The sequence below is a fragment of the Limulus polyphemus genome, unplaced genomic scaffold, assembly GCF_000517525.1.
Source record: "Limulus polyphemus unplaced genomic scaffold, Limulus_polyphemus-2.1.2 Scaffold1851, whole genome shotgun sequence".
Lineage (NCBI taxonomy): Eukaryota > Metazoa > Arthropoda > Merostomata > Xiphosura > Limulidae > Limulus > Limulus polyphemus.
In genome coordinates this window covers 100,260-121,636 of record NW_013667461.1, presented here as the reverse complement: position 1 = coordinate 121,636, position 21,377 = coordinate 100,260, and the positions used below count along the sequence as shown (strand labels likewise).

The following is a 21,377-nucleotide window of genomic DNA, read 5'->3' as shown; positions in this document are numbered from 1 at the left end:
TGTCATACTTTTCAACCAATCATATGTACTTGTCATACTTTTCAACCAATCATATGTACTCGTCATACTTTTCAACCAATACCCTATATGCAAAACATCTATCATAAAAGTCAGGGAATAAATAGGGACGAAACGGTCCGAGACAAGAGTTCTGCCTCTTGAGGATTCAAGGCATCAGCGTTCCTGGTAGTCTGACTAGAATGTCACAGTGGATCACAAAAGTCCAGGTACCATCTGGCTACTAATGATATATTTAGGAGATGAAGATTCAGTGTTTACCCACACACACTGAGGCGCAGATATGGATACAACTAATTCTATTGGTGATACTCCCTATGTGCGAAATATGCCTAAATATCAAAACTTACTCCTAATATTCTGATGAGATATCCATTTGTGGATATCTCATAAAAACTATGCAATGTAAATACAACTTTAATGTCACAGTTTTATAACATATAGTAGTCGGAATTTTCTCTGATGAAAGTTTTTATAATCGTCCTGTTTTGTTGACTGTAAATCATCCATAAAAGTAGCTTCTGTTAAAAAGTTGATTGTCATGTAGTAGCACAGAATATTTACTGTTGAGTTATATAATATACAGAAACTGTAAATTTTTTAAAGCTCCGAACTCAAGAAGAGATATTGTGTAAGACTAACGTACAATGCAGTTGCTGTGTAACTAGGCCTGGCATGACCAGATGGTTAGGGCGCTCTACTCCCAATATGCGGGTTCGAAAAGATCGGTCAATCCCACTATTCGTTGGTAAAAGAGTAGACCAAGAGTTGGTGGTGAGAGGCGATGATTAGCTGTCTTCCCTCTAGTCTTTCACTGCTAAATTAGGGACGGCTAACGCAGATAGTCCTCGTGTAGCTTTGCGCGAAATTCAAAAACAAACCAAACCAAACTATGTAGCTGTTAATTAAAAAATAATTATATTCCTTCCCGTTAACTTGGGGTTTCAGAAAAATATCCAGATCAAGTGATCTTTTCTTTATTAACGCGCACGAATATCTACATATACATATCTGTAATTTGACATTATCGTTTTCCTTCTCAACTGGATTGGACTATTTTTATGAAGTTTTACAATTTTATGAACGTTTTTAGATTCTTATCTGATAATGGATATATGTAACGTACTAATCTCATAACGATATATATATATATATATATATATAACGTCTTTAGTTACTAATCTCATAACGGATATATGTAACGTTTTTAGTTAATAATCTGATAATAGATACATGTAATGTCTTTAGTTACTAATCTCATAACAATATATATCAAATTATTTGTATTAACAGTTAATGAAATTGTATTGAATGATCATGTTTTAGTGGAGATGCTCTGTGCATGATATTTTCAACATTGTACATTGGATACCCATCTGACATCAACAGAACTTACAAGAAGGTTAGACACTTGGTTATAGTTCATGATATTTAACACTATTACATTCAAGACCGGTCAACAAATAAGTTTGAGGCGTTTACACTTCTGTTAAGAACCATATGTAAGCCATAAAAATTATAGAAAAAACGACGTTGAACATTTAATTTATATTTTAGACTTGACATAAATATTTCTGGGCTAAGAAAAATATTTTTTTAACAAAGCAGGTTAATAAGATGTGAAACTAACAGTTTCCCTGGCAACGTGAGCTTGGAATTTTGCTCATCCATGGGGTAGAGTAGGTTTTGATACTTAGAGATTTAGTTGAAAGCTAAGTATTTGATTATAGTTTATGTATATGTAATTTAAGTTGAAGATACTATAAACATCACTGAACCCTGACTTACTGTATATTGTACTAATAATACACCGAACGTTTATCTTACCATTGTACTATTTGTTACAGAGCTCCGAATAGTACATTGAAATATCCTAAGGGACCGAATAAAGAATGTAGAGTGAAAAATCCTAAGGGACCGAATAAAGAATGTAGAGTGAAAAATCCTAAAGGACCGAATAAAGAATGTAGAGTGAGAAATCCTAAGGGACCGAATAATGTAGAGTGAAAATTCCTAAGGGACCGAATAAAGAATGTAGAGTGAAAAATTCTAAGGGATCGAATAAAGATTGTAGAGTGAAAAATCCTAAAGGACCGAATAAAGATTGCAGAGGGAAAAATCCTAAGGGACCGAATAAAGAATGGAGAGTGAAAATTCCTAAGGGACCGAATAAAGATTGTAGAGTGAAAAATCCTAAGGGATCGAATAAAGATTGTAGAGTGAAAATTCCTAAGGGACCGATTAAAGAATGTAGTGTGAAAATTTTCGGTAAACCTAATACCAGTGTTTTATAATTGATTATAATAACACTTCTCCAGCTTAGAAAAGCCGTTCACACCATAACAATTGATGATTTTTATTATTTTCTTTACAATTAAATCATATTGATACAAGTAAGAAGATATAGAATTTACCGAGAATACGATCAATAGATCTTTTTAAATTATAATAAGAATATAAAAAAGCAAACGGCACAAAATTATATTAGAACAAATCTAAATTACAAGTTTGAAAGGCGGGGGTGAGCTCTTTTTAAACGCTGTAATCCACCGAATAAAACACGACAGCTTAAAAGTAATATTTTTACAGTAGTTTTGGTAAAGGCATTTCATTTTTACCAATTTAAGTAATACTATTAGACGAGAGCCCCAAATGCCACAGCGGTATGTCTGCAGACTTATAACGCTAGAAACTGGGTTTGGATACCGTGGTGGGCAGAACAAAGACAGCCCATTGTGTAGCTTTGCGCTTAACTTCAAACAAACAAATAAACCATTAGACGAGAGCCCCCAATGGCACAGCGGTATGTCTGCGGACTTATAACGCTAGAAACTGGGTTTCGATACCCGTGGTAGGCAGAGCACAGACAGCCCATTGTGTAGCTTTGAGCTTAACTTCAAACAAACAAATAAACAGTATATAGTTTGTCATCTGGGATCCCGTACGCTAATATGGCTCCCCAAATCCTGGGATTTATGGAAGAAGAACTGAAGTACCCGTTCTTTATCCGGGTTATGAACTTTAAAAAATGTGGAAAGGTGGATTCCATGATAAATAATGCCAAACTCCTAACTTTCACGGAATTTACTTGTAACATAGTATATTATTACAGCGTTCATTATTACCTCGCCAAAGGTTTTGTATAAGCTTTAAGAACTCACTATGTAAAAACTTAAAACATGGTATACACTGTACGATGGTCAAAGAGATGAAGAGATAACGGCCAAAGAAGTGGCGGTAGGAGTGCTTTCTGTTACCCGCTTTCAACACTCGGTTCGTAATGTCCTTCCACACTATTTCACGTTATTAATTAATTGACGGTCGTTGGCCGCAGACGATTCTTACGGGATGAACTTGTAAGGTCACGGGTCAAAGTAGGAAGTGGGTATAACTCAAGAAACAGCTCTTCATATCAGCGTTATGGTGGGTGTTGTAGTAGAAACTTCATCTGGGTTTATGTATTATTGCAGTAGTGGCAGCCATTTTTTTTCTTGCATTCCTCCATAGAGAGAGTGCTAGCACACTCTCTGAGATATATATATATATGCCGTTTGTGTACCCTCCTCCCCACACTGTGTGTATGTTGTGTTATAGGAAAATTAATAGTTTTTTCGTGTGGTGTAAGAACGTGGTGCCATCTATGAATGTAGCTGACCTTCACTTACGTCAAAGATAATAAATGCTCAATAAAATAAATAATGGGGTTTGGAGGGGGTTTTGAACTTCCCATTAACATGTCCCTTGTTGTAAACTATCATTCCATAAAGTTTGGTTGAGATTGGCCCAGTGACCTAGATGTAGTTATACAACAACAAATAGACAAACACACAGATTTTTGTGCTATATATATATATATATATATATCAGATAACCCCGAGATTTGCGGAATGTATTAATTAATACTTTCCGGATTGGAGGATGTGGATGGTGATATTTAATCAAATTCCATGTAAGTGCTTAACCACTGCAGTTTCTTCATTAAACTTCATTGAAAGCTGCCTGTACTCAAGTTTAACTGGATACTGAACGACCCATTTTTACTGAATATACTGACGTAGCCAAACTCACATTCAAAAGAGATCCGATTCAAGTGTTGATGGCTTGGCATGGCCTGGTGATTATAGCGCTCGACTCGCAATCTGCGGATAGCTCGTTCGAATCTCCGTCACCGAAAATGCTCTCCCTTTCAGCCGTAGAAACGAAGCGTTATAATGGGACGGCCAATCCCAATATTCGTTGGTAAAAGAGTAGTCTAGGAGTTGGTGTTGGGTGGGGTTAAATAGCTGCCTTCCCTCTAGTCTTACACTGCTAAGTTAGTGACGGCTAGCGCAGATAGCCCTCGTGTAGCTTTGCGCAAAATTCAGAACAAACAAACAAACGTTTATAGAGTAAAATGAAGGTTATTCGTGTAAATGCTTAAAGTTTTGCCCTCCAGCGGCTCAGCGGTAAGTCTGAAATTTTATAACCCTAAAACTGGGTTTCGATGTCCATGGTAGGCACAACACATTTAGTCCATTGTGTAGCTGTGCGATTAACAACAACAAAAAAGATGACAAAACCTTGTCGAAACGTTGTACGTTTGCTGTCATGTTAAACTTATATTAAAGTTTTTCTTCATTACCCATTTAAGCCGTCTCCAGCCATTATTAGTCTCAAAGTGGGTTCCTCGTCATCGAATTTGAACAACAAAAAAGCTTCGTTTTACCAGTCTCTTTCGTTCACATTATTTTTTAATCATTTAAGTTAGATAAATGATGCAGATACTTTAATTACTTTTGATTAAGACAAAAAAGAACGTAAATAAATAAAAAAAATTTTCAATCCGCCGGGTTCCCAGAAATTGAGCTATTAAAATCCTAAATTCAGAGAAAGCTTCGATATTCAGCCCTAAATCAGTATCTTATTTGGTGTGGTTTTATCATCTACTTCTTATTTGTTTCTAATATGAAAAAAAAAAGGTGGAGTAATCTAAGAAATGGGCTAAACCCTCTTCCACCAGGCCTTACAGAAGGTTAATGATTCTCTACCGCTTGTACTTACCTAATGAGCAAGCCACTCAGTAGACCACTGCAAAAATAGCTTTTTTATTAATAGTTCGTTTTTCTATGCCCTGTTGGTCAGCGGTAATTTACGTACTTACAACGATAAAATTAAATTATTCGCAGTGGACAGAACACAGTCCATTGCGTAGCTTCGCTCTAATACAACGTCTTGCTCTAAAAACATAGAGCAAATTATGGTTTTACAAAACAAAATATATGATTAAATATATATAGATAAATATTACTAGACTAATAACAAATATGAATTTATATAACCATCTATAAAACTTTCATGATAGCAGACATTACATCAAAAATGCTGCAAAACTGTTAAATGTTCATGGATCTTTATTGGATAATTATGGTAATATCGAAAATGTGGCGGCAATATTTTTTTTTCAAATAAAGGTTTACCATCAAAGTTATAGATTTCTATAGATCTTATTGGCCTACTTTGGGTAAAGGTAAAGGAAATCAAGGATGAGAAAGGTTTTAGTGGGAGGCCTGACTGGGATATATAAAACTACTGCGTTCGATTACTAATATTAACGGGACAGCTATTAATTACCCGACATCAAGTTTCGGTTTTAAGATAAAATAAAATTTCAAACTAAAAAATGAAAAAACTCACAGACATGCTTATACACATACAAAACACTTCATTGACTTTGCATGCAGTGTCAGTAGTGATACGTTTATCATTCTTGAAACTTACTCATCCCCAGATTCCTCGGCCTTAAAAACGTCACGTTTGGTACAACAGTACTTGTAAGTGTCCGTTCCACAACAGTATACGGGTTCATTAGGCTTCTTTTCTGGACAGTAGAAACCTGTGTTCCACATGCCGAACGTGTCTGTATAGCCTGGACAATATTCTAAACCTAAAACTGCACGAGAAATTTGAGTACTTTCAACATCTAGTATTCTGATATATTCGTGATTTTTTCTCTAGTTTTACTAAACTATAAACGTCTTCGCAATACGTTGGATACAGTAAATATTTTCCAACGAGATTGTTTACAAATATTCAGAAAGCACTATTATCGTAAATATTCGGGTTAAAGTTATGTATGTATATTTTAGAAAAAAAATAGATAGTTGTTATTACAACGCATCATTGGCTTTCGTTTACTTAATGTTTATATATACGTTGTTAATATTACGTTAATACGTTGGTATAGGAAAATAAATCTTTGAGTTTGTGTAAATATGATTTCGTTTTTTTTTTAGCTATTGTTGTTAAACCCAAAGCTACACAATGAGCTTCTTCTCTGCCCACTGTTGGTATTGAAACTCGAATTTTAGAGTTAAAAGCCCCCAGCTTTACTGCTGAGCCACCGGGGGGGGGGCATGCCAAAAGAAAGTGATCATGGATACAATTTCTTTTCTTTTTTCAAAACTAATTATTTTTAAACCGTTAAAGCTCCACTGGCTAGTTAGATTATATTTATAAAGTTTCTAAAGACATAGTTAGATTATATTTATAAAGTTTCTAAAGACATAGTTAGATTACATTTATAAAGTTTCTAAAGACATAGTTAGATTATATTTATAAAGTTTCTAAAGGTTTAGTTAGATTATATTTATAAAGTTTCTAAAGACATAGTTAGATTATATTCATAAAGTTTCTAAAGGTTTAGTTAGATTATTATGTTTCTAACGCCATACTTAGATTATGAAGTTTCTAAAAGCATAGTTAGATTATAATGTTTCTAAAGACATACTAAGATTATAAAATTTCTAAAGGGATACTTAGATTATGAAGTTTTTAAATGCATAGCTAGATTTTCGAGTTTCTAAAGGCATAGTTAGATTATAAAGTTTCTAAAGCTATATTTTCATTATATTTGTTCCATTAAAACGTGCCAGTATTCTAGCATAAAGAATGGTAAAATATCATAAATTAACAGCATATTAAACATATAAAATCTGGTTTAGAAACGTATCAGAACTTTTACACTTCGTGCAATATATATGTGTAAAACATAAAGTGTTTTATTAAATCGTCACCAGGAGCCTTTCATTAATATATATACTAAACTTATTGGATCCTTCCAGTTTTGTCTGTCGAGCCATTACGTTACCATTAAGCAAAAAACTCAAATTCCGTCTAGTATTTTAAATATTTTTATCTGTTCACCACCGTCCAAAGAACAGACACGTGTATTTTTAGGGTAGTTTTTACACACTACTGAATATAACTTAGCTTGCAAATTGAAGTTCTTTTAGTAAGTAATGAATAGCAGCATTTAATTCTGTTTTTTAATTCATTAATATTATTTTCACATATGTTACCACCAAGTACTTGAAATAGGGCTGTCAAAGGAATCTTTCAACTCAGTCCGTTAAGTATTTTATAAATTATGTTACCTATACCAGATTTGTTTGTTTGTTTGTAGTTAAGCTCAAAGCTACACAATGCGCTATCTGTGCTGTGCTTATCACGGGTATCGAAACCCGGTTTCTAGCGGTATAAGTACTCAGAAAGCCATATTTGAGTAAGGCAGACTACATAGTTGATAAAAGTCAAAAGCGAAAATAAAACTTAAATAATACAACTCAAACGTTTAATATGTATTGTTTTATTACAAGTTACAGCTTTTACAGTAAGATGAATATTTTAGAACAGGTACGACGTTTCTTGTGTACTTGCAAATGATCGCACCAGTAAAGTTCTTAGGTAGACTCATTAATTTTCAGTTCTGAAAAAACATGAGTTATAAATGGTTTTATTCATAACATATCACAAAAGTTTGTTAGATATACACGACTGTTTCAGTTTAAGTTTAATATGAATGTTATGATTTAGATTAGTTTATATAGCACGAGTGTTAAATTTAATTATTTTTAGAAGTGATAGTTTATCGCAAGTTTGATTACGTAACTGTTTACAAACCGTACGTTGGGTAGTTCAATAGTTATAAATTCGTGATTGTTATATTTTGCGTCATGTTACTAGAACCTTCTGACTTTTTCTCGTTGTTTTAATTTAGCTTTATTGCATCGTAATATCTAGTAGAGTGTGGAACGCTCTGAACCTTTGTTGGGGTATAAATACGCGTTGGAAATTTAGTTCGAGAGATAGATCTAGACTGCGTGATTGTGAGTTTAGCCATAAAAAGCGTATAGTAGCGATTTTTAAAGTGAAATTATCACAGATTGTATTGCAATAACAGAATAAATAATAATAATAATTATTGTCAATTGTGTTCTAAAGTAATTGAACCAGTCTGTGTGGACTTTGACGAAAGATAGACAATTATTTAAAGCCCTAGATACAACTGTGATAACCAACAATTATAATTATTGCATTACCAAATTGCTTTGTAGCCATTTTATTTTTTACCTAGCTTTATTTAAAAGCGAGGGTACTATTAAAACAAAGATTAAGAAATGTTTTATAACTACTGAGTTTCACATTTATTATTCAAGGTCGTACCTATGATATTCTAATAGGGACTAAATTCTAAACACTTGAGATATATGTTGTAAAAATAATGTATACTTTCAAATGTTTAGATAACTATTAAGTCGGATAAAATTACAATTTTAAAAAATTACATTTACGTATCATTTGAATTCAACGTTTGTAACAAGTATTAATTATTGTTCCAAACATTATTTAAATTTGTTTTTAAAATAAATGAAAGCTGTCACATATTAAACTATCCCAAGTTAATGAATACAGCATGTAAAGATTTTTGTTTAGAATTAAGCACAAAGCTACACAATGGGCTATCTGTGCTCTGCCCACCACGGGTATCGAAACCCGGTTTCTAGCGTTATAAGTCCGCAGACATACCGCTGTGCCACTGGGAGGGGGCTGCATGTAAAGATATAAAAAACAGAGGGGAACCATACTTGTTTTTTACAGTTAATGAATACAGCATGTAAAGATAAAATATAAAAAACACAGAGGGGAACCATACTTGTTTTTTTACAGTTCTAGCTACTTAAGGACTAGCTGCTCATAACCGTCTTTAATTTTGAACTGATAAGATTAGAGACTAGGTAGCTAGTCAACAGCACCCACCGCCAACACTTGTCTGACCGAACTTGATCATCACTCTAACACTCTTACAGGACATCCGCGGCCACAAAGTGTGGAAAGTGTTTTTATGGCAATGGATGCGAAACAAGGAATTACCGGATTTACACTCTGGACATGTCGACATTAGTTCACATCCGGCCCGGGTCGCCATAACTAAAAATAAATATTATAAAAAATTGCAAATGTTTTTAAGCCTTTCACTGTGATTTTTATCAACTGCAAGCTAAATAAAATCGCCATTTAAAATACAGTTATTGATAAAACTAGCTAAAGAACAACAACAACAAAAAAAAAATAGTCATCGAGCACTTCAAAATCACCCATTAGCTTGCATAGATTTAGCAAACTAAATCTTATTTCACGCCAATGATCTCTCTCCTCTTTTGTCATGGATACCGATGACAAGGTAGTGTAACAAAATATAAGGCTGGGCTATAGCTATATAATATAGGTACCGTGTTTTAATGCATTTCCAAGATAAATTTGGTCGAAGAATAAAGATACATATTAGAAAAACTCCTTACCTCATAACTTTGATTTAATAATTGAATATTTTAAATAATAGAATTGAAAATATATAAATACATATTCCACAATATTTTAATAGCATAACAAAAGCTTCGTCCTATAATTATATTTATATTTATAATTTATATTTTAGATAAATAAACGCTCGACAAGAATAAACCAAAAGAATCGAATCTGAAACGATACAACGAAGATTTTAATGTTGGGAGAAGTAAAATAAAACAAAAAAACGGGCGAGTGGTAAGGCAAGTAAAAAAGAAACTAACTTATATCTCTTCATCTTCTAGAATTGAAGAATAAAACCATCTTGGGCTATGAATTCTTATTCTAACTTTGTTTGACCAGATACGTGAATATGAATGGTGATCTCGTGGCAGCGCAGATAGCCTATTGCGCAACTTTGCACAAAATCAAGACAAAACAAATTGTGAACGATAGCTGTATGCGGCTCGGCATGGCCAGGTGGTTAGTCTCGCAGTATGCGGGTCGCGGGTTCGAATCCCCGTCCCACCAAACATGCTCGCTCTTTTAGCCGTGGGGGCGTTATAAGGTAAATCCCACTATTCGTTGGTGAAAAGTATCCCAAGAATTGGCGATGGGTGGTGATGACTAGCTGCTCTTCCCTCTAATCTTTCACTGCTAAATCAGGGACGGCTAACGCAGATAGCCCTCGTGTAGCTTTGCGCGAAATTCAAAACAAACAAAATCGTGTATGTGAAATAAAACTAACGTGAAAAACGAAACTGCACTCTAATAAATAGATATGTAGTTCAAGGATTTGTTGAGCATCCAGAAGTTACAGAATTTGTGAATTTACTCATATTAGTGTTGTCTACTAACAACCAATAAAGCTATATGTAATGTTTCTGTTATTTTTACACAAATTCATATTTTAATATTGGTATAATCACGTTTCATAAACAAGAAATCCGTGATAATTTGCACGTGTGTGTTTTCTACAAAATTTGAATTAAACTTGAACAATGGCATGTTGAAAAACAAAAAGGTAATGTCATTAACGTAATCTTAGGTGTTACCAAAATACCGCTCTTCTGCATACACAAAATCCATAGCAATGATAGCATGACGTGTAAAAGTTACAGTGTGTGTGTGTGTGATTTATATTCATGGAAACGTTAAAAATCCTAGTGCCATGAATTCTAAAAGAGTTATTTCTACATACAAAATCCCTTGTACTTGCCAAATGACGAAACGAACAACAATTTATTTATAATTTCTCCGTTGTTGGCCCATTTCATTAAACCAAGCAGTGAAGATAGGGGAGATATATTTCCTCTCCGTGTGTGTGTGTTTATAGCAAAGCCACATCGGGCTAGCTGCTGCATCCACCGAGGGGAACCAAACCCCTGGTTTTTGCGTTGTAAATCCCTAGACTTACCGCTGTCCCATCGGAGGACTTCTCTCCGTGGTTGGCCGATTTCATTAAAACCAAGTAACGAAGATAGGGGGGGGGGGATATATTTTCCTCTCTTTAATTGGTCGATTTTATTAAACCGAAAGCGAGAATAGAGAGACATGTTTTCCGTAAGTGATTAATTAATCAAATATTAATCTTATCTTTCAGGATATTAAAATAATCACCTATCGAAGACGAAGCGACTATTTGTTTGTTTCTGTTTTTCACTGATAGGTTTACCCATCTTGTTCGGCAGACCTGTTATTTTCCTGTTACTCTCGGAAACAGGTTTTTTTGGAACCTCCTCTCGAAAGTGAAATATGAAGCTTTACGCGATAATAGATTTCATCCCGAATCAGTTTATACTTATTCGGAGGCGTTCCTTCATTTCTCCAGTGCGTTTAATGGGAATTTCTCTAGCGATTCAATGCACCACGTGTAAATCACTAATCTTTCAGAAGTCCACATGACGTGTACTCTAGGGGAGAACCAAAGTCATGTTGTTCAAGCATAATCTAAAATCATGGGAATTTCTCTAGCGATTCAATGCACCACGTGTAAATAAATCACTTATCGTTCAGAAGTCCGCATGACGTGTACTCTAGGGGAGAACCAAAGTCATGTTGTTCAAGCATAATCTAAAATCATGTGGATAAGTGATTTACACGTGGTGCATTGAATCGCTAGAGAAATTGTTCAGAAGTCCACGTGACGTGTACTCTAGGGGAGAACCAAAGTCATGTTGTTCAAGCATAATCTAAAATCATATTTCTTCAATATTTAAAACAAGAACATCTTTCGGAGATTTCACACCATTCTATTGGATTAAACCTAATACAACAAAGAGTGGACAAATGTATAGGTGGTAATTACATTATTCCATGAATACGAAATTATATATATGTATATATATAGATTTAAATTATAATAGACATTTTGATTTATAAAACCGTTACAAAAGTGTAATGGAAAAAGAAAACTGTGCTTATTATTTTGTAGTTTATTGGGCTATAAGGATGTGAAATATCAACTTCAGATTTTTTTTTATATTAGAGCAGAAACGCTATTGTAAAATACTTTTATTATAGCACGTGCATGTTTACTTCAGTATTTAAATAAAAAAGAATGTTTCTCATAATAATACAACAATTGATTTAGCAAAAAAGAACTTAAAACACAGAATAAGAAACTCTCTCAAGTAAATATGTTATTATATTTTGAAAACTATATTTAATATTGTTGTTCTCCTAACATAAAGCTGCACAATGGACTATCTGTACTGTGCGCATCGCAGGGATCAAACCTAATATTTTAGAAATATAAGCTCTCCTAGCTTACAGCTGAGTCACCAGAGGATTTGATAAATACGTTTTTCTTCGTTGCTCAGCAATAAGCTGCACAATAGGCTATTTGTCCTGTGCCCACTGCATCCGGCCTTTAGCATAATAAGCGCCCAAGTTTACCGCTGAGTCACCAAATGGGTTGATAACTATACTTTTTTGTTTACTCTTAACGTTTACCTTATTTAAAGTTATTGTTAAATCTTAATTTTTCTCTACTTAATTGAATTCCCAGTATATATATATATATATATGAATTTAGTACATTATATTAAAACGATTTTTAAGATGCAAATCAGCGAGTACCGTGACAAACACAGCTGATATAAAGTCATGGTATAAAGGATTGTACCATAACTACATTTGGATATTGTTTGGCAGGCTTGTGATGCCACCGAAATTGGTTGTTATTGTGAAACTTGTGTAACATTCCTTTCCGAAGCAAAATATTCATACACTCAGATCATAAAGGTTTGTTCATATCGGATATTTAAAAAATAAAAGACGGGGATATCTATTGCCTAATGGCATTGAAAAACAAGAGAATATGGGAAACCTGGAACTCAGGACCTTTCAGAAAGCTCTTTGCATGAAGTCGTACTCCAGCCGGGGTAAGCAAAGTTCAAAGTCTTGTAACAGATCAGAATCCACGAACACAAATGTCAGGGGCAAAAGCCATCCATGTGCCACAGGTAGGAGTTCCCAACATAGTCAAGAAGAATAACCATCTTGATAAACGACACAAGTCATGTGTACACAAGCTGCTTCCGCAATATTTCGCATCAACCGTTACATACCTCAAGTAATAGGAGAATGAAATGGGTATTCATGCTATTTAATATGAAGACATACCGATAAAACTACCGGACGCAATGCCTAAGGCGCAAACTGTTGAAATAAATGCTGGGAATCAGTCGTTCTCGTACACTAGATGGATTATGGAAAGCCAGTACAGAGGTGTGGTGTGCTTTGAATTTGGAATTCTTACTACGGATCCTTTTGCAACAGAGACTATGCTGCAGGACTATCGTCAAGATGCACGGCCATCACATACAGTTTAACGGGATTTGGTGGTCAAGATGCACGGCCATCAGATACAGCTTAACGGGACTTGGTGGTCAAGATGCACAGCCGTCAGATACAGCTTAACGGGACTTGGTGGTCAAGATGCACGGCCATCAGATACAGCTGAACGGGACTTGGTGGTCAAGATGCACAGCCATCAGATACAGCTTAGAGGGACTAGGTGGTCAAGATGCACAGCCATCAGATACAGCTTAACGGGACTTGGTGGTCAAGATGCACAGCCATCAGATACAGCTTAACGGGACTTGGTGGCATGGACCTCATCATGGTGGCTCCAAAATCGTTTTAACATAAATACTCCTAGTGAGATGGAATATCCATCACTTCTTTGTAGATATTTGACTGACAGTTTTATAAAAAGTTATGTCACATATAGAAAGTTGTTATATTAATAAGTCAAAGTGCACGTTTGTAGTAATACAGAGCGTTAAGGTCATGTCGGTATTTTGAACAGTGTTTAGGACAAACCGTGTAACATATAACTGAAATACTTTTATCACGTGTAAGTCTAAGAATTCACGAAAATGTAGATCTGGCATGGTCTTGTGGTTAGGGCAATCGACTCGTAATTTGCGGGGTGGTGGTTCGAATCCCGTCACCTTTTCAATCACAATAGCGTTATAACGTGACCACCAATCCCACTACTCATTGGTAAAGAGTAGCACAAAAGTTGGCCGTTGATGGTGATGACTAGTTGCATTCCCTCTAATCTATCACTTCTAAATTCAACCAAACAAAGAAATCACGGAAGTGTATTACTGTTTGTTTGTTTTTTAATTTCACCACCGGGTGGTGCTACTATAGCAATTGCTCACTATTTTCCCCATTATTTTAAATTACTACATTCATTTTGATATTTCACCACCTAACATCCCTTGAATCAGACACGCGATCGTTCGTGTTTTTGTTTCATGTACTATTTTACATTTGTAAAAATACCCACCTCATTCCCTTTCAGGCCCTGCAGTATTTCCATGTTACTACGGTTACTTTAACCATACATGTTAGCAATTTGAGATTAAATAGTCCTGTTTCTAAAAATGTAATGGCCAAGATGATAAATATGGACCCTGTTTAAACAACATCTATTTCTCAGTGTCCTAAAAACATTCAGTGATCCTTTAACTTACCATCATGGTCTTTGTCCGACAATATTCGCACCTCCATTGTATTTTCTTCTTCTTCTTTAATGTATAAGTGCTGTGGTTTATATTTCTGTTTGGTGAACGAGTATGTTGGAAAGCTGTGATATAGCAGAAAAAAAAACAAAAAAACTATGATTAATTAATGGAAGAATTTAACAGTTTAACCTCCTAGAAAGATAATTATTAATGATCCATGTGAAAAATATCTAGAAGATACTTTTAACAGTTTTACATTTTTCACCAATTTATAAGCTTTTTTAACAAATAAAACTAACAAACAGATTTATATAAGTTAGAACATAAGGACAAAGAATATTGGTACAAGGAAAACAGTGGTTCCTAGAATTACATATTCTTGTTATGTTGCTATTTAAATTCTGAAAATAGTAGACGTTTTGAGCATTAGAAATCTATAGTAACTCAGTTTCTTCTAGCGGTAGAACGCTATCTAGCGGTAACTAATCGATACATGTAACAAGTTTCTGGTTACCAGGGTAACCGGCGATATATAGGTGAGTCTACATTCCAAACATTATAGGTCTACCACTTTCAGTTTTACCACTAGAAGACAGTGAGTGTATTGTATAAATGTCAAGTAGCTGTCACATTTACAAACCACAATAAGAATTAAGCCATACCTTTGCGGAAAAAGGTACGCTAATCTCTACTCATGGAATTTATCAAAGGATTAAAACTGATAAGAAGGGACAAAAGCGAGGTCGAAGCCAAAGAATTTTTAGAGGACAAAGAAGTAGTAGGCTTTTTTTTCGGAAACCGATCGTGCCCATGGTGTTTAGGTTTCACGTCCTACCTTGATGATATCTATTTGAAGCTCCAGAAGCAAGGAGCTTCATTTGAGGTCATTCTTATATCCAGTGACGATAAAGAAGAAGCAATGTTCGGCTACATGGATCAAATGGAGATCGGATGGCCTGCAGTTCCTTTCAACTCTGATGTTCGTCAAAAATTAATACAACTTTATGATGTCCAATCCATTCCGGCCTTGATCATCGTAAAGAAAGATGGAAGTGTTGTGACTAAGGAAGGCGTGGAAGAACTTCAAGAAAAGGAGGATGAAGCATTCAGCGAATGGTCCCGATGACAGTGATAAGAAATGAAAAAAAAATCATATTGTAGTTACGTTTATTTTTGCAACACTATTTAAGAAAATACAACAAAAATATGTAACTTTGGCTTTTGAAACCTTAAATCTACCTTACGGTGATTGAAGGTTTTTTTTAAGATTAAATGAACTATCTCGGAAAGACAAACAATAAGACTTTAGACGTATTTTTCATTGTCTGTCCTCAAAGTCTTTCATCTGCAGTAAGTAGCGTATAGTCGCACTATTTGATTGCTCAATTTCGTAAGCCTTCTGATATATGTTTTCTCTGCTCCTTCAATTAACTGATGATCCTATCTTTATCAGAGTTTGTTTCTAGTTCTTATACTATGCTTTCAAACTGTCCATATTTGCTCAAAAAATCCTTTAACAGTTAGAATAGTTAGCTAGTTGTATATGCTGTTGTTTTCATAATGTTGTTAAGCCTAATCAGTGTAGCCCATTGCTTTTGTCTGTTTGTCTCGTAGTGCTTTTGTATTCGGCAATCAAATTTCAACGTTAATGTTTCTCATCTTGAAAATGAAATTTTGTTTCTTACGGTTAGTTCCAATATATTCATTAATCATATTTAAGTAAACAGTGTAGAATAATAGTTTTAGCATGGTTAAAGCCGTCTTAAAGGATTCACGTTTGTGATCGCCATCGATCCAACAAACAAATTTCAAGATTTCAGAAAATTTTGCATTTTGTTATATAACAATGGAGCACATCGAATAAATAATCTTTATCAAATTACACATTTTTTACTCCATTTTTCCCTTCTTTTTTACTAAATTACAATGTTGAGAAAAGTTAAATTTAATTCTGAGACAACATATAATTAATTTTAAGACAGTATGTGAGTGTATAATGGTGTTGGTGTATTTTGTAAGCGACACAATGGGCTATCTACCCACTGTACTGAATCAAACCCCGAATTTGAGTATTGTAAGTTCATAAACTTATCACTGACCCACAAGGGGACTATACGTATTTCTACATCTATTTCTGTTTGCATTATAATAGTACAGTACTGCCTAAATGAGGGCAAGTTGAGGTTACGTAATTCTAATGTTGGCCTAATATTAAAACTCACAAACTTTGTGAAACTAACTCACAATATTTGCTGTGCTAGTGCATGACATTGAATAACCGCCTGTTATTAATTGATGATTATAAGCTGTCTTACTCTGACTTACAGTTACACTGTTGTAAATAGTAAGGAATTTGGTTTAGCAGGCTTTCTGTGAATGCTAGCCTCATCTGTTTATCACAACGACCGTATTCAATATTATAGTGTAGGCCTAATCATAAGAAACAATTTGGATTGTTCACAAAGTATATTAATAAATAGAAAGTTTTAAATCAGAGTTACTCCAATAAGCTATTGTTTTACTTTCAGTTGTGCATTGTTGGTATGTGTAACTTGTAACTAAGTGATTTTTATTGGTGCATAATAGAATGTATGTACATACATATATATTTTATCGACGTATTGAATTTCCGAGTAATGTAAAAATGTGACACCTAACCTAGTTACAAACAATCTGTAGTTTAGATGTGAAACAGTTCTTACTATATAAAAAATGCATATAGTTAAGACGTGTGAAAATAAAAAAATTAAATTAAATGTTGTATTCGGATTTTTTAAGTTTATTCCTATCACCCTTTGAAATGACCCAAGAGAACAACAAAATACGAAAACGAAATTTAAATATAGGGAAAAACCCAAAATGGGGTAGAAAGTAAATAAAACGTTCTCAGGAAGTTATGATGAAACTGATATACCATTATTTGTATACTTTTATCAAGAAGACAAGTATCTGTCGGAAAGTGTAATTAATATATTTAATCTTAGTTGCAAATATAAAAGCATATGATCGTACGAGATAGAGACATAATATCATGTAAGTGACATTAGATCGGGTTTATTATTTCTCAGGAGAAGGGCTTGAGCGAGGAACAGCGTAGTTTGTCATCATGACAAGAAAAGTGAATAATAGCTCTAACCGAAACGTATAAGAGTGCGCGTTTCTTTCTTTATGTAATGTAATAACTTGAAATTAACGAGGTTATATATATACATATATATATAAACAGTTTTATATAACAATAACATCGGGGTAACGAATTTCGTTGAAAAGTGAGAGAGGTAAGGCAAGTAAATCCAACATAATTGCTATTAATAATACATGTGCACTAACTGGAAAAGTGGGAGGGGTACGTGCCCCTTCTACTCTATGTGTTAGGGCACCTATGTTATACCGTACACGAAACATAAAAATTTCGCTTTTTTTGTGTTCATTAATTACAATCCTTTATACTTCCTTGACATACATTTAGAAACGAACAATGGACTTTTAAGATTACCACGGATTTCATAGACATAATAGTATACTGCATAATTCATGGAGTGTATCATATTCTTCACTGATTTAATCCTCTGAAAATATGAGTTATTACTTCAACTTTAGCGTTTAAGAAAATAAAGTAAGGTAAAGGGAGTAAACAGGGACTAAGTTTTTTAACACCGAGCTGAAAGTTCAAAGGAATATTTAGACATTTCTGTAATATAGAAAGAATTATGAGGTGTCGGCCAAGTGACCTTCATTACAAAAGGCATCATCTAGCGGAAATGTTGACCATGTAACTCCTTTTTTCTCTCAAGAATTATTTCAATGACTTCTTTTACATATTATTATGCTGTATATTTGTTACTCGTGTTATTTCTATCTCAGCATGCCAACAGTTTTCCCAAAAAACTGTTTAATTAGTGATAACGTATGACTACGTTTCGAAGAAATGTTGGGTGATGTTTCTGGTAACGGAGGGTTACCACGCAACGAAATAAATAATTCTATTAACATTCAGGAAGGGGCGTGGCTGTTAGCATGTTGGATTGTAGATCGAAGGGTCCACGGTTTAAAACATGATGTTACTGAACACACTCCATACTTTCAACTGTTATAACAATCAATTCCATTACCCAGGTTGTTTGTTTGTTGAATTTTGCGTAAAGATACATGAGGACTATCTGCGCTAGCTGTCCGTAATTTAGGAGATATAGGCTAGAGGGAAAGCAGCTAGTCAACACCACCCACCGCCAACTCTTGGGCTACTCTATTCGAATAGTGGGATTGACCTTCACATTACAACACCCTCAAGGCTGGAAGACCAAACATGTTCTGGAATGGGATGCGAAACTGGAACCCGCAGGTTTCGAGTCGAGTACCTTAACAACCAGGCCATGCCAGACCGATTGTTTAGGTTGGAAATTCCATTTCTATTAACATTCAGTGTTGGACATACCACCCAAGTAATGGGTTGATCGATTCAGCGTCCCAAGAAGCCGCCACAACGCGCGCGTGTGTGTAAATCTAGGAAATGAAACGAATAAAACTATTTAAAGTGAATTTACATCCAAAAAACACTTTATGCATGAATATTTCTAGTAAACTTCATAACTTCCATAAACTTAGTTTATTCATGACTAAAGTTTGTCCAGAATCCTAAATTATCTTGTTTTTCTAGTCTCGTTAAAATACTACATATAATGTCTTATTGTAGTGTAGTTTGTGGACCTACTTTGAAATATAATCACATATTTGTTGACTTTAGAAATGCATAACTGATTTTGACAGTCGTAAAGAACCTAACGAGATAAATTCAAACTTACGCTGTGACTCAACAATCAATATGAGAAAACAACTTAAGAACAAAAATGTTTCTCTTTTTTTGTGGTGGAATTTCACAAAAAAAAAAACGGGACTTCCTCAGTCGAGTGATTGAAAGAAACATTTCGAAGATAGTAGCATGAATGGAATAAACGTATAAAGAGAGGAACATGTTTGAGTATATATTAGCCGTTGTTCGGTTTACATGTCGGTATCATATACATGCATGATTTTATTGTACTATGTCGAATAAATTTATTTGAATTGAATATCTCCCCTCTGACATTTCTAATAGAACGGACAACTGTCAAAAAATGTTTACTTGTAGCGCTCAGTACAATGACAAAGAACGCTAGCAGCCAATGGAAAAAAAAATTTCCGCAACTACTTAACGAGAGCGAGCGCTCTATTGTGCTAGATGCACCGATTGCATCGAAACCCAACCATTTTTACCAACAATGCATTACAGTCAGTCTCCTTTGTTTAGAAACAAACACAATGCAATTTTCCTTATTTATATAACACATGGAATGACAAAATACGATTGTAAACGGCCTACTAGACAATCATATTGAATATACGCTATGACCCGAGGCATTGGGGTTGAGTGCACAGTTTTTATTTATTCATAAGTATTTTTAGGAAATTTGCCATTAAACTGTTTCAACGGGCATCTGCTAGTAATTAATAATATATGGTATTTAAATAAATAATATTGTGTTAAATAGTCTTTACCCTAGACCTGATTTCTTGTGACGCAAATAATACCGTAACAATTGTTATAAACCAATTTGTTATTAAAAATAGCGTCTCTACCACTATACGTCTGTCGACCTCGTCTGTACAGAATATTGTACTACAGTCAACCCTCGTTAGTCTGGACATCGTAAATCCGGATTATTCACAATCCGGTTAATTTTTCATGTGAGACAAATCTTCGCAATGGTAAATTTAATCAATAATCTGTATATTCACAGTCCGAATACAAACAATTATTTCTTTTTAAAAATATGCATTTCCTATGGCTACATAATTCAGTAACCCGTAATGACTCAACGAAAGTTAAGTAGGGTTTGACAGTAAACAAGATGATAATTACTGACCACAAAACCCTTGCAACCAGGTAGTGGATAACGGTTTACAACGATTTTTTACAGTGATCTTCACTCGCAGTGGGTGCGAGTCTAGGACAGTTTTTCCGAGAACGACCTTCATACTAGGGTTTTAAGTACAAACTGTAACAAATATCGAGAGGTCATCAGAGTGACTTATGTCAAGTCACAGTGTTCCAAACCGAAGACGCGTAGAAATATGAGCAACATTGAGACGTGATGTTTGTTTATACAAAGGGAGCAAATCCAAGCCTTGATACGAACTGTAAATGTCAACGAGGCTTTACAAATGGTAAGCTTCAGCCTGAACTGTTGAGATGTTAGGAGATACTGCTTCTGGAATTCTTACCTTAATCTCGAGTATTAACGATGCCATGTCAGCTGATCAGTGGATCAGCATCGACTCAACAGAACGAATTGTCAGATGAGAATATAATTTCTATTGTATCTCTTCAAGAGTGTAGTGACAGTGAATTTGACATAGAAAGTGGTCTACCAGTTCAACTAATTAGTCTGAATAAAACACAACCTATCCTTAAAGACGTCATCACATGGTTCGAACAATAACAGTGATTTATGTGAAGATGATGACGTAATGTGTTATTCGTTTAAAGAAACTTCAAAATAAAAAAAAAATTGTTCAAAGGGCAGACTGTGATTACAACCTTCTTTTGAAAGTGATTTGTCGTATAATTTGACTAATGCCGTTTATTTTCTATTGTATAAGTCATTGGATTGAACAAAATGATGTTTTATGTGAAGATAAAGAAATGACATTTTGATTATACAATTTTTATAATTATTGATAACGTACAGGATAATAAACTTTTAAGCTTATTATATATATAATATTCTTCTGCTT

The 21,377-nt window shown here is 34.4% G+C and overlaps 2 protein-coding genes across 6 annotated transcripts in view; one reads left to right on the top strand and one right to left on the bottom strand.

The window, feature by feature from the left end:
• The window catches only part of LOC111087186, a 69,213-nt gene that overhangs the window by 24,658 nt on the left and 23,178 nt on the right, over positions 1-21,377 (bottom strand). Inside the window, exons 2-5 of one of the 5 annotated variants that reach the window (XM_022392985.1) lie at positions 14,613-14,725; positions 11,242-11,657; positions 9,094-9,264; positions 5,776-5,947 (exon numbers count right to left, since the gene is read on the bottom strand). In XM_022392985.1, the coding sequence (XP_022248693.1) occupies positions 5,776-5,947; positions 9,094-9,262 (341 nt within the window). In that variant the 5' untranslated portion in view covers positions 9,263-9,264; positions 11,242-11,657; positions 14,613-14,725. Of the gene's footprint in view, positions 1-5,775; positions 5,948-9,093; positions 9,265-11,241; positions 11,658-14,612; positions 14,726-15,438; positions 15,571-21,377 lie in introns of those variants that run through there. The other 4 variants (XM_022392982.1, XM_022392986.1, XM_022392981.1 and 1 more) reach the window with 4 other exon arrangements.
• Positions 15,298-15,729, top strand: LOC106465154 (nucleoredoxin-like protein 2). The gene has a single exon (XM_013925352.1). It carries the CDS (start codon positions 15,298-15,300, stop codon positions 15,727-15,729), a length of 432 nt encoding a protein of 143 aa, XP_013780806.1.

What these genes read in the sequence shown, in the direction of transcription:
- LOC106465154 (XM_013925352.1), top strand. Translation starts at nt 15,298, where the DNA reads ATGGAATTTATCAAAGGATTAAAACTGATAAGAAGGGACAAAAGCGAG.